Genomic DNA, 13,372 nt, shown 5'->3' on the forward strand with positions numbered 1-13,372 from the left:
GGCACACTACTGGACAGCACCGGCTGTTCTTCGGTTACGAACAAGCTCGCATCAATCAGTGGACCTTCCTCTTCGTCTGCTGGTGCCGAGGATGGTGGCTTCACCACCACCTTTCGTCGATTTCCGTAGCCGTTTGGAAACTTTCCAGTAGGTCTACGAGCTAGTCCTTGTCCTTGTGCCGGTCGCCGAGGGATGTTGTTGACCGCAGATTCGGGTTTTTCAGTGGAACCCGTCATCACCAGTGGCGTCGAGGTGGAAACGGTTGTTGATGAAGCATTTTCAATGCTCCCACTGTTACTACTTTCTGAAAGGTCATCTTCATCCTCTAGATCGTCCTCTGGTTCGGAATCTTCACCTCGATAGCCAGGCGGACGCTGTACACGCAGCGTTCGCTTAAAGTTTTTCAATTCATTCCGTTTCTCCGTGAGCACGCGCATCAACTGATCCACCGTCATACGGCTGCGCTTCCAGGATTCACTGGTCGTATCGGCTACGGTGGAGCAGTTAATACCATCGGCCGCAACCACAAAACATCGTTGAACCGTTCCAGTAGCGTTACCTCCATTGATGAGGCCATCTTGCTCCGTTGTTTCGTTCTGTTGATGGTTTTGTACAATCATCTCCATGATTTGTGTTAGCTGCTCCTGCAGTTCATGCACAACACCCTTCAGATGGGCCAAAGATGATGATGTCGTCGTGGTATCGCGCTTGCTTCTTCTGGATCCTTCAATCTCGTCCTCATGCTCCAACAGCTCCCTATTGAGGCTATCGATTTGAGCGACAACCTGCAGCAGAGACTCCATCGTTGGACCTTGCGCCTCCATCAGGAGGATCTCATCACCCTCCTCCGTCACTGGCACAGCGGAACGCTTCGGACGATTACGTCTTCGCTGGTGCACCGCCTGTCTCATCGGTTGCCATTTCGTATGATCGCGCTTGGTCTTGATGCGGGTGTAGAAGAAGTTATCGGGCGTGAAGCAGGCACAGTTGCGGCCATTTCCTGACGAGCCTGTTCGCTTCTGCATCTCGGCCAAGTGCTGCTGGAGCTGGCCATGGAATTTACATTTGTGCTTACGCCACCGGCCATCCTCACTCGTGCATTGCCACTTTTGCCCGGGCACGCAGTTCTGCTGAAGAGCAGGATTGGAACATTCCGTATTGAGGCGATCCATCTTCGAACGGAACGGTGTCAGTGTGTTATCCAGGCTCTGCTGCTGATTGTGAATGTCATGCTGCGGTGGTGATTCTGTTGGAAGAAAGGAATAAAAATTCAATAAAAACAATCTGCCCAACGAATCGTATTGCTTACGGTCAAATGCGTGCGCCTCTTGGTGGTCAATCACATAATCCTCCGGATGGTCATTCCGCTTCGGATCGTGCGTTTCCGTTTCGCTATCAGTTGCTGCGTGATGATCGTCTTCTGAAGAAAAGGAAAAACCTTGCCTTGTAAAGGACACTCTACACAAGCGGACCAGAACTTACCATCATCTTCATCATGGTCTTCCTCATCATCATCGTGTTCGTGAGAGCTAAAGTCCAGCTCCTTGCGTTCGCCAGGCAGATCACCTGGGTGATCGTATCCAGCGACACCAGCAGCAACACCCAATGGTCTATTATCGACCAACACTTCCGGTTCCAGTTTCTTCGCCGTGCCGTTTCCATGCAGCAGATTAAACCGTGCACTGTAGCGTGCTGCAGCTGCACGTTGCTTTTGCTCCTGAATCTGTTCCGGAGTTTCTCGCCGTCCGGAGCTCTCGATGAGGAACGTATCCGGCCACTTATCCAATATCGCCCGGTGACGGTTCAGAACCAGCGGCAGGATGCTGCGGCCGTCCATGTGAGGCGGTGGAGCTACACCACCGATATCGAGGAAGGTTGGGGCAAGATCCACATTCAAGACGATTTCATCGACACTAGAAAGGCAGCAGGAGGTGACGTCGTTAGGATTTGTTTGATAGGACAGGTCGGACAATTGTGCTTACATCGTAGCAGGTTCGATGCCTGGACCACGCATCAGGAACGGTACGCGTACATCGAACTCGAACGGAAAGCTTTTACCCTTGATCAATCCAAACTGCCCAAGATGGTAGCCATGATCGGACGTATAGATGATGTACGTATTGTCAAGCTCACCCAACGCTTTCAGCTCCTGATAGACACGCTCGACCGCCACATCGACACTCTGGAGCGTTTGCAATCGTTTCGTCATGAGCAGATCGGTAAACTTCCGGTGGATCGGTTCCATCGGTTGCGTCACACGCAGGATCCATTGCTTGTCCGGGTTCGGCGCGTGATCGTAGGCTGGCGTGCTGCAGGATAAACGAAGAAGGTGTGAAGTTAGCAACAAATCAATCGATTGGTAGCGCCCGAGTGCAGCGCAAATGCATCGTTGCATCGTTGGGTCGTGAAGAGTCTGCCACGCATGGTGCATCCATCTCTGACTTCCAGCGTAGATAACCCCATTTACATGCTTCAAAGCCATCGTGATTTATGATGCCTCGCATTGCCTCGACTATTCAATCGACCGTAACGCCCTAGGTAGGCTCATCCCCGTGCAGCCGTTCTGCTACAGTAGCTGGCCTAGCTGGCTAGAGACTAGAGCAGTAGCGGGTATTTCATCCCCGGAAGTGCTTCCGCCAGCATCTCGAATCAATCATCCGAATTCCATTCCCCTCATCCACCAGTTTTTCCTCCACGAAACAACGAAAAAAGGGAATTCATATCGCAAGTGAAACCATCCGCGGCCCGCGAGTGCCCAACCAGTCGCCTAAACACGAACAAATAGACCGCAAAATATGATTAATTTCAATTAAATTCTCCACGCTTCGGCACACTAGGCGGGGGAGTGCGGGCTTTCAGTGTGTGTTCTCGCGGTCGAGTGAGCAAAAGACCGGAAGCGCGCTATAATTGTCCCCACGTGACGACCCTCGGCCGGGGCGGCCTAGGATATTGATGCGGTTGATGATGCTGTTGATGGTGGTGGTAAATGGGATCGATTTCATCGTCGCCACTCTCAATTGCTGCGTATCAGTTGGAGGATAGCACACTGATGAAGTGGTGTGGGAGGGATGCGATTAGGAGGTTGGGGTTCTTCATAGATTCATCTAGAATATTCTCATGAGCTTCGTCCTTTTAAACTAGAAGTCACATAACCTCACTCGTCACTCATTCACAGTTTTTATTCAATTCATCAAGTTGGCGTTGAAGTAATCAAAATGTCTGGCAGTATCCGTCGACTCTCGTCATTCTTTGACAAGAATTACATTTTTGGGACGGTACTTGAATTTAATTACTGGATAGTGTTCTGCTGTGTTAATTAAAACCAAGGCAAATACTTCTCCTACCTTATGATTGAGTGTACTCCTTTTAAGGCAACGTCCTGACGACCGTCAGGACGAGAGCCACTAGTCCACTCCGCTAGCCAATTCAACGACAAATATTCGTCAGCATAGAGTGACCTACCATATTGCCACATTCCGGAGCCGGATTTTATGCAAAATATATTTTATTACTCGCAAGATGCCAATCTCGGACTCAGCGACCAAACATTCCCTCGCCTTGTCACAGTCCCCAATCAGATGCTTGACAAACCGTTCGCTCCATGCCGATCTTAAAACCATCCCGGGGAGGCGAGAAACCGAGGTGAGCCATAAATTGCGACCCACTCACCGGCATATACGTATGCAAATCATACGTATCGCTTCCCGGCTTGGCCAACGTTGGCATCGGTATGCAATTCAATAATGCATCCACAACCGATTATGGACGCGGACCCCGCGTCCACCACAGACAGTGTTATGTATAAATAAAACCCCCCTATTAACAGGCGCGAGATGCCAGCTTTTACTTTTCCAGCGGCTGGGCAGCGAATTCCTTCCAGCTCGCGGTAATTGTCGTATCGAGACAGCGGGACGCGGTCTCACCTCGAGAGCTAATGGACGAGGGTGATGATGATGGCGTGCGATCGATTAATTAATTTGCCATCGCCTGACTAAGCTTCCGACGGTTGGCCACGGTTGCCTCCCTCCAGAGGCAGTCATCAGTGGCCCTCGTAAAGGTGATTTATGGCCCGAGATCGCGACAAGCATCGTGCGCTTATCGGCTGCTGCTGCTGCTGCCGCCAAGTCTTTAATCACGAAACAGCGGTGCGGTGTTTGCACGGGACAGGGTCGCCCGGCAGCCGCAAATCAGCAGAGCGCGACATAACGTCTAGCACCGGCCCGTGTCTGGACGTACTGTGGCCATGCGAGGTTAGTAGAAGAGCCGCCACAGCATGCCAGCTCCAGATCGATTTCATTAGAATAAATCAGAATTTTAAATCAATAAACCGGAGCGCAGCGGGCCGAATGCAATAAAATCAATAATTGTAAACAACTCCGCTGACGCTATTTATTGTCCCACCGATCTGGTGACAACTGGACACGAGCCGGAACGGAATCCGGGCGGCGGATTATTGATGATCCTCAATGTTGTGCCACGCAATTTACACGCTGCACGCTGCCTTTACTGTCAGTCGCAATAAGTTACTGTTACTGGACAGATGGTAAGATGGTAGCGATCAACGCGATACCGACCCCGTATGTGATCGATGACGGATGGCCAATGGCGCCATATTGTGGCAGCGACACTCCTTAACATGGATCCCTGGTTCGGCTCCCGACTGCGGAGACGATAATTTTTGGAGGAAATTAATTATGATATACGGTCCGAACACTGAGTGTGAACGGACGACCTCGTCTCGACTTGGAAAGGGAGACGTTTGATTGTGATAATTGGACGGACAGTGCCCACGGTTGGTCATCGGGTGCCGGCGTGATAAATGACACCGTCAACGGCCATCGTCCTTTATACCGACGGTGCGGTGTAAATTGCTCTTTTAGCACCTTCCAGCCAGCCATGTTTAGCGTCTGTCTGGTGGCTAATCTTATATCTAAATATAGTGACAAGGTAATTAACTATTGGGAACCGCTGGGGAGAGCTCCTGATACGAGGAGTTACTGAGGAGTATACTTACTGGTGCGTCGTGACGTTGAAGAACAGATGACTATACTGCGGGGCCGAATCTTCTGGTCCGTGCGGTGCCGGGAAGCTCATCGCCAGCAGTACCGGTTTCCGGTGGTTCTGGTGTTTCGATTGACGCAGGAACGCGATCGAATCGTTCGCAATCAGATCCGGATAGTAGTCCTTTGCGTAATCGAACCCGTGCTTAATCTTCTGCCCGTTCATGTTGATGCTGTAGTTGTAGTACTTCGAGTTCATGATCAGCCCACCCCATTCACGCCAACCGGGCGGTATGTAGGACCCGTTGTACTTGTTCAGATACTTCCCAAAGTACCCGGTCCGGTAGCCAGCGTTCGACAGGTACGTAGCGAACGATCTCGTCTCGTGCGTCGTCTGCCACGTCGTGCTCGAGCAGTTGTCATTGTTCGTGAACACCATATGGTTGTGCACGTACATGCCCGTAAGGATGGAAGACCGTGCCGGACAGCACATCGGCGTAGTGGTGTAGGCGTGCCGGAACTCGGCACCACCATCGCGCAACAGTCGCAACGTACGCGGCATAAAATTAAGCGAACCAAGCTCCACATCCTGATCGTCCGTCAGGATGAGGATGATGTTGGGCTTTCGTTCGCGCGTTTGCCGCAAATCGGCCAACGGTGGTCCACCGAGCGGATCCTGGGCTAAAATGTTGTCGATCACACCGCCGGTACCACTCTTCTTCACCCGACCACGGCCCTCCTGAGGTGCCCTTGCGCGACGGTTCTTCGTCTGCCGGTACTGATGATGACGCCGTCGGCCACTCTGATGACCGGCTCGGTGCGGATGATTGCGACGATGGTTCTGTTGATGGGGTAGATGTTCCTGATAAGCCGCCCATCCCGTCCGTTCCTCATGATGTGCCGCCACACCGCGATCCGTTCGACTCCTGTCCTCAGCCTCTACCAGCAGTGCCGCTCCAAAAACAAGGAACAGGACACACGCGACCAGTGTGAGCGAACTATGTCTCCTTACACTACAGCCCACACTCCGAACCGGTTCTTGCCAACACCACGTCATCTTCGGCTTTTGTTGTGGATCACACTCTACGCACACATACACCACCAACACAACTATCACAGTCGGAACGGACCTTTGGAAGCTGATGCACTATCTCCTGCTAGTGTCAACGGGCACTGCAAACCATTCGAACGAACACTTTTCGCGGAATCCACTACGCCACAAAAACAACCATCTGTAGTAGCCAGTGACACTTGGACTAGGGAGATGCTTCTTCACGTTGGGTGATGCATTCGCGGGTCGTTTCACATCATTTTGCACATTTACACAGCTAATTAAGTGTGCATAAAGTCGCGATCGCACACATCTGATTAATGGCACCGAATGTGGCTACCTCCTTTCATCATCATCACCAACCGCTTGGACCTCACACCTCCTTCTCTCCTCGCCAATGGTTCATTATCTTCGTCACCTTCTTCGCCGTCAGATGTCGGCGTGATGACGTTGCTGCTGCTGCTTCTGCTGCTTCTGCATGTGATCTTTGGTTTGTGGTTGTGCTATGGTCCCGCGTCGTAGCGTGCTGTGCATCTGGTTTTTGTTTCTCCTTTTCCGGGGTCAACGATCGCCTCGGGCATGCACGCCGAGAGTCCCCGGAAAGCCAGCGGCTAATGAGTGTGACCTATGTCAACGCCTAGGGGTTCACCAGGAGCCAGGCCCCCCGTTTTGCGCCGACCAGTCCAACGAAGAGAAAAGCCTAAAAGCAAATCAAAGAAGAGAGAGAAAAAAAAACCAACAATATGATTAATGTTCCGCTAATTTTGCACATGTTGCAAATTTGCTAACATTAGCACAAGGCCCATAGGCAGAGGCCCGCCAACATGCGCCCGCTAGGGCGCGCGAGATGCGGTTCACGGAGTTCGCGATGATTTATTTCTGTGCGTTATGCTCGCTGGCTACCTTTTTATGGCCTAGGACCCCGCGAAGATCAAATATGGGTGGCCGAGAGCGAGCTGCGGTCAAGGGAAGGAAATCTAAAATGGGAAAATACGGCCATGATGTATGGCGGCGTGCATACCTTGCAGACGGGTCGTCCCGGACGCCAACAGCCGAGCGCTAAAAGTGCTTAAATGGCAAAATGAAATTGTGTACCAGGAATGAAAAATAGTCAGTAGCTAGAACGCACGCAAATACTGTGGTTCAATGGTATTAGCCGCTTCAACGCAGCAAGTGAACCGCCATGGCAGCATGGCGGAAACCGTTAAAAAGTTAAATTCTGATTAAAAAGGAAAAGGTAATCAAAGGCTTCCTCTTTTCAACGGCCGATCCCAAGGGCCGATCGTAGTAGCGTGGTGCGCGTTCGCGTTCGTACACAGCCTGCTACTGCAGCAAGGCAGGAGGTCCTCGGGAACGCCGCACCTAATTACCTGTTTGAGGTGTTTGCTCTTTTGAGGTTATGCGGTGGCTCGCGCGCGGAATCGATAGCTCCTTCTCACACGCCGGCCAAATGGCAAAGGGCGCGTCCGGGCACAGCAACTCAGAGGCCGGAGGTAATAAAAATTCGCATTACAACGTAATAGCGAGGCGATTAAATTACCGAAAAAGAAATCCACAAGATGTGAAAGGAGCGGGGCGCAAACGAACAGGCACCGCATTCGAAGGCGCTCGCGGCCATTCCGAGTTCCGGAGGGGGGGTTGCGCGGGTCGTGTTAAGCTTCAAATTAATAACAGAAGAATTTATTTCGATGTTCGAAGTCACAAATACCGCGAGAGTCCTCCCAACTCCGTCCGAAATCGCAACCGGAAGGTGAACCATCGTGAGCGCGGTTTTTTTTTCAGTTGAAGTGAGTTGAATGGCAGCCAAAAAGCCGGTTGAAGCCAGCGTACAGGCCACAGTAGAGTGGGAAGTTGGTGATGGGTTGTTTCTTTTCTTTTTTTCGTGTCGTTTTGTGCTTGGCTCACGAAACTCCCTGCAAAGGAGACGGTGAAGCTTTAGGAAATGAGGTCCACCAAAGCCGCCAAAGAACAGTGAATTGGTTCAGATTAAACGAGATTGACGTAATGAAACCATTAACGCAAACTGAACCACACGCCGGAAAGTGTTTTGGGCAATTTCTGCACACTGACTGAAAGTGGGACCACCGTTGGCACGGTTCGAAGGTTGTCAGAACCCGGCTGATGGCATGGACTGCTAAAAGGGCTTTTAACACCGGTGTAAAGACCGTACACGAAGAGGAACACAATGATGTTCTTTAACTGTCCCACTTGAGGTTTCTGCTCTAGTGATAATCTTATTGAAAGTGGAATTTGAAGTCCTTTTCATTCGAATGATGACTCACAGGAGATACACCAGGAACCACAACCGACCCCGGGAATGTTCTACAAGAAAGAGTCTCAAAGTTAAGGATGATGGACGCATTTTAACGCCAGCTCCGTTCATAGGCCTCTCTCCGGACCCCAAGCGTTGTCAAGCTAGAGCAAACGAGTGCCATCAGAATCAATTTGGTCACGACCGAGCACTTCCACTTGGCGGACTGATACTTTCCGTCAGAATCAGGTCGTCAGTATGAATTACCGGGGCTGTCCTCGAGTGCAATGGTGTCTTAATCTAATTTGCAACGAGGCACCGAGTAGCAAGGGCCGTGGAGATCGCCCACCCCCCCCCCTTTCCTGATGTCACCAAATGAAGTGAAACGGAGTGAGTGACCGGTGAGAGGATCGGACCGGCACCCGGTTAAGCCCGCTAGAAGCAAATCCTTCTTAATTAATTGACTACCAAAACACACTCGCCCAAGAGCACTATGCCTCGAGTGTTTGGCCATCTCCTCCCCCCGGGGGTGATCTGTGACACATTCCTCTTACACCTTCTCCGCTCGGATAATTGAGTATCCCTGGTGTCCATTCGCATCCCGCCTTTTTCGAGCGCTGCGTACCTCGTACCAATGATATATTGGCCATTCGAGACCCACGAAAGGGCAGAAGGTATAGGCAAACAGGGCACACACAGTGAGGAAAAGCGCCAGAAGGCAACCCAGGCACACGTTAAGTGGTTCAACTGCAACCAACAGGTTCAAGCACAGGGTGCAGCAGACCGGAGAGATTTTTAGTTTTTACCTAACGTTGTGTCCGTACCCGCCGCTGCACGGTAGGTTTCCCATGGGAAGAGCAGTGTAGTAATTAAGGAATCCATTTAGCGAGCACACTCTCGCTTCGTGCTGCTGCTGCTGCTGACATTAGAGGTGGGGAGCCCAGCAGAAATTCGAGGCAAATGAAAGGCAAGACCTAGCACATTATTTAATGTTCTCACTTGCCAAAATCTTCACGGCATAAAACTAGCACACTGGTCCCGATAGGGAGAGTCTCGGTAGCGTTTTATTTCATTAGCACTCGTCCGGAACGGGGAAGGTCCGTTTGCTAGTGGCGGTAGTGTTCAAAAGAAAGCTTTTCAGTTTTCCGTCATGCTCATAAACGACACAAGTACGTGGTGCTATGGAGCGAAAGTCATGGATGATGAAGCTCTTAAGAGGCTGCCAGATACAAATGTTGGGAAGACTATTAGTAGATCATTATAATATAATAGTTTTCTTCTCACTTTCTAAAAGTATTTTTATTTCACTTTAATGAATTAAGGAGGAACAAATAAGAGCGAAAAGGATTGCTCTTTCATCATCCACTACAACTTTAGTCAACAAAATCATGGAATTATTGCCACTACTGGTGACACTCCCAATACGCTGTAAAGCACGTACCAGTACTTCCTAGTTCTATAAAGTTTCGAGGCCTTCAGTGTGACGGCTACCTAACGAACTCATTCTAGCCCAACACATCACCACAGCAACAGCCTCCAGATGAGGGCGGCTGGACACGTAAACCCAGCACGACACGTAACAACGATGCGAGGGAGAGAATGGGGACCGCATAGCGCTCACTGGGAATTACGCGTTCCATCGTGGCTGCATCGTGATGGTCTGGCCACTGGCCCACCAAGCAAGCCCCTAAAATCCTTCACCAATGCTGACGACTACGGGTGCGGCGGTGCAATTTTGATTCATCTCGTGCAGCAACCACCAGCAACACGTTTCGAGAGAAAATCCCTCGTGGTGTCTCGTGGCCACTCGGCCGTAGCTAAGACCCCGTTGGCTCGTTGAGCACTGTGAGCCCCCCCCCTCCGAAAAGCATCATCTCGGTACCTTTTCCCGTCGTTTAATGCACTTTTAGTGTGCCGTGCGATGGATTTCCTGGTCTGAGTCTTGGAGTTTTTTTTTTGGGCCAAAGGCTGGAACAAAGCAGCGAGGCAGCAGCGAAAAGCAATTTCAAGATGTCCGCAAAAATGAGTTTGGCCCAGAAAGAGCACCGGGACCACTGTTGCACCTCCATTCCGAGGAGGCGGGATTATGAGCTTCTTATTCGAGAAATCATTTCGTGTACGGCACGTCATGCAAGGAGGATGCTGGGCAGCTTAGTTCACCATAACGATCTTGCTGGTTGCTTTGATGGAGAGCTAAGGAAATCCTACCGAGTGCTAGTTATGTTGTGATGCTGATCTTGATTCTACGCTTGCTTTTGGAAGTAGCAGCAACTACGGTGTTCTTCGATTCATCTTGGTCTTCGTCGCATAGAAATAGAACCAAACGCGAGCGTTAATGGTAGCTGCGATGGATGAGGTCTCTACCTTTTTCTTTTTTTTTTGAGAAGCTGTAATCTACCTAATTACAAAGATGAATCCCTTCTTTCCTTCAACCCAGACTCACGGACAGCAATGGTTAAATGTTCTAATTGAAGCAGCGGATAAAAGGGGTGAAAAGGCAAATCTCGCTAGCGCCGCCGGCGATGGCGGCGCGTTACAAAATGATTCATTTTAAAAAATTAAATAAAAAGCTCACGAGAACAAGAAGCTTGCACGAACGCCCCTCCTCTACACCGGACCGGATACGTGAGGGTATGCGAAGCAGGGCCATGGCCCGGAGACTCCAACCGACCGGTCGAGCCCCCTAATCCTGGGTTCTAATGGTTCATCGGTTCACGTTTGCTGGACCGTCGGGTATTTGATTTCCATTTATACCTCTTCCGAGCAGAGAGCAGACCGAAAGAGTGAGAGAGAGAGAGGTACAGAGCGAGGTACAAGATCAAAGGCCGTGGCAACGCCGCGTACGCCGTGCGGCATCACGCAAACTTCCATTGGCAAGGGGTCGTTAATTGAAACGATTGATTTAAGGTCCGGGACCATCATGGGCTCCCCTTTCGAGGGATGGGAAAAGGGGCCGATGGGGATGATTGCGGGGAGTGACCTTCTAATGACCGGTTCTCTCTCTCCCTCTCCCTCCAGCCCCCCCAATGGCTCACACTCCGCTCATTTCCGGTCCAATAGGTACGCGTCCTCGGAATTGGAATCTCTACAGACGAGCCTCTAACGGAGGTGCGACGTCTTGATGGTTTATACTCCCAGTGACTTACATCATAGGCCCTAGGGGGGCCCCGGATCGGATACAATCCGATAAACGGTGTGTCAAGCAGATTTGGAGTCTCAGGTCAGGTCAGGTACGTGGTTGAGGAGCTCGATCGCGGGGTCAGTATGCAACGGTAAGGGGGATAACCTTTCACACGGTACCGCTCCAACCTGGCGTGGCCTGTGGCAATGCTGGCAAGTTGAAAGTTGATGGTCGCGTGGATCGAAAGCGCAGCAAACACACTCTACACTGAGAGAAGTGGTGGTTTTGATTGACACTTTAAAAATTGAACACTTAAGAGCCGTGCGGGGGTCTACGCGGTTCTCCATTCAATGCTGTGGCTTCGCTAGAGTGGTGTGTATGTACGAGGTTTGTTTTGTACAAAACACGATTCAAAGGTAGGATTATGTTGGGACAAACTATGCTGGACAAATTGGAATAATACGGGGAAGTCAATTGTAAATACAAATTCATCCGACATCCGATATCAGTTCCGCTTCGTCTATCAGCCGTCCGGACAGTATGTCCGGCTACAAAACGTCTGTTTTCGGATCCGGGCCGATGACTAGGCACCACAATCAAAGCCGCCAAACATATTGCACACAAATTGCATCGCATTGTTCGCTGAGCTATCTCCGGGACAGAATCTCTCCTCTCTTGGTATCGTCACGCTACCACCATAACCGACCAGCATCGGCCAATGCTATCGCGAGGATAAACGTTTTCAATGCAAAGATAGAGAGAGGGAAATGGATATGAAAATTTTAAATCCCTCCCATGCTGGCTCCTCCATCCGCCATTCACAGGCCATCATTGTCTTGTAACATTTCACCTTTTCAGCAGGTGCACCGAAGCGTGCCTCTCACTTCCTCGTTGCCGTCGTCATCGTCGTCGATGGCGGTATGCTTGTGGCACTAGATCCAGCTAGACCTGTCTGAAGTATACATAATCCCAGCTACCAACGAATACTCGAACGTAGCTATGTCCAGGGCGAGAAATCGCGAATGGAGGCGCACCGACCTCCCCGCAATTGACGTCCGCGGACTGCCTTTTGGCCCCGGACTGTTGTTCCCGTTCTGCTGCTGCTCCATCACGCCACGCCACGTATTGGAGCACAGTGGCAGCAGCTGTGAAGAGCGCTCTCTCTCTCTCTCTACTTGTACTTGACTGTGATTTTGGAGCTCAATTTGTGGATTAGGTTGCACAGGCGGGCACAGGTGGAGCAGAGAGAGAGCCTTCCGTAGCACCAGACCACCACCACCGACTTCCGTTCCGCCATGTGTGTGATTGTTCTTTGGATTTGCGCGAAAGCCGCGAGGCGTAACTCACAGCGAGCCTAAAAATATACTCCCAGTGAAAAGTAAGGGGGGAAAAAATGGAAACAATGTTTAACCTGTCAACCCCATGGCACGTCCTGACATGGGCCACGGGTTTCGGGGATCCTGCCCGGCGCTCTTCCTCAGCTGACGCTGCTGCAATTGCTGCAGTCGCGTGAGTTTGCCACGGGAATCGCCGAAAAATCGATCCCTAAGGTCTGTTCGGTTGTGGTCTGGTGGGAGAGAGACCAACCGGAGAAAGGGCGAGAGTGTCCCCAGCGGTTAGATGGTTTTTCGAACGACGAAAAACGTGAGGTTATGTCAGTAGCCAGTACCAGCAATCGGTCGCAGCCTGGTGCGCGACCCCGGCACCTACTGTCGCAGTCGTAAACTCAACGCTTTACAGGACTCCAACCCCCGGTGTCCTCGGGTGGACGAACCGCTTTAAACGATATTTCAAAACGGGCAGCAACGGCAGTGTGGTTGGAACCGGAGGAATATGGTTTTCAGTTCACTTTTCTTGATTGATACCACGCGACGTTCGGTGTTGGTAAGGGTCCGATCGCGACAAAGGTTTCACTTTGGACGCGGCAACAAGATGCAGCACTTAAACGA

General features: G+C 51.0%; 1 protein-coding gene across 2 annotated transcripts in view; it reads right to left on the reverse strand.

Annotated features, from left to right (window-relative positions):
• LOC126571356 (extracellular sulfatase SULF-1 homolog) overlaps positions 1 to 13,372 on the reverse strand; it is a 37,027-nt gene that overhangs the window by 3,034 nt on the left and 20,621 nt on the right. Inside the window, exons 4-8 of one of the 2 annotated variants that reach the window (XM_050229802.1) lie at positions 5,015 to 6,751; positions 1,983 to 2,309; positions 1,483 to 1,913; positions 1,310 to 1,420; positions 1 to 1,246 (exon numbers count right to left, since the gene is read on the reverse strand). The exon at positions 1 to 1,246 is cut by the window's left edge and continues 507 nt beyond it. In XM_050229802.1, coding sequence (XP_050085759.1) covers positions 1 to 1,246; positions 1,310 to 1,420; positions 1,483 to 1,913; positions 1,983 to 2,309; positions 5,015 to 6,057 — 3,158 coding nt within the window. In that variant the 5' untranslated portion in view covers positions 6,058 to 6,751. The remainder of the gene's footprint in view (positions 1,247 to 1,309; positions 1,421 to 1,482; positions 1,914 to 1,982; positions 2,310 to 5,014; positions 6,752 to 13,372) is intronic. The other variant, XM_050229803.1, reaches the window with a different exon arrangement.

The sequence above is a fragment of the Anopheles aquasalis genome, chromosome 2 (genome assembly GCF_943734665.1).
Source record: "Anopheles aquasalis chromosome 2, idAnoAquaMG_Q_19, whole genome shotgun sequence".
NCBI classification, from domain to species: Eukaryota; Metazoa; Arthropoda; class Insecta; order Diptera; family Culicidae; genus Anopheles; species Anopheles aquasalis.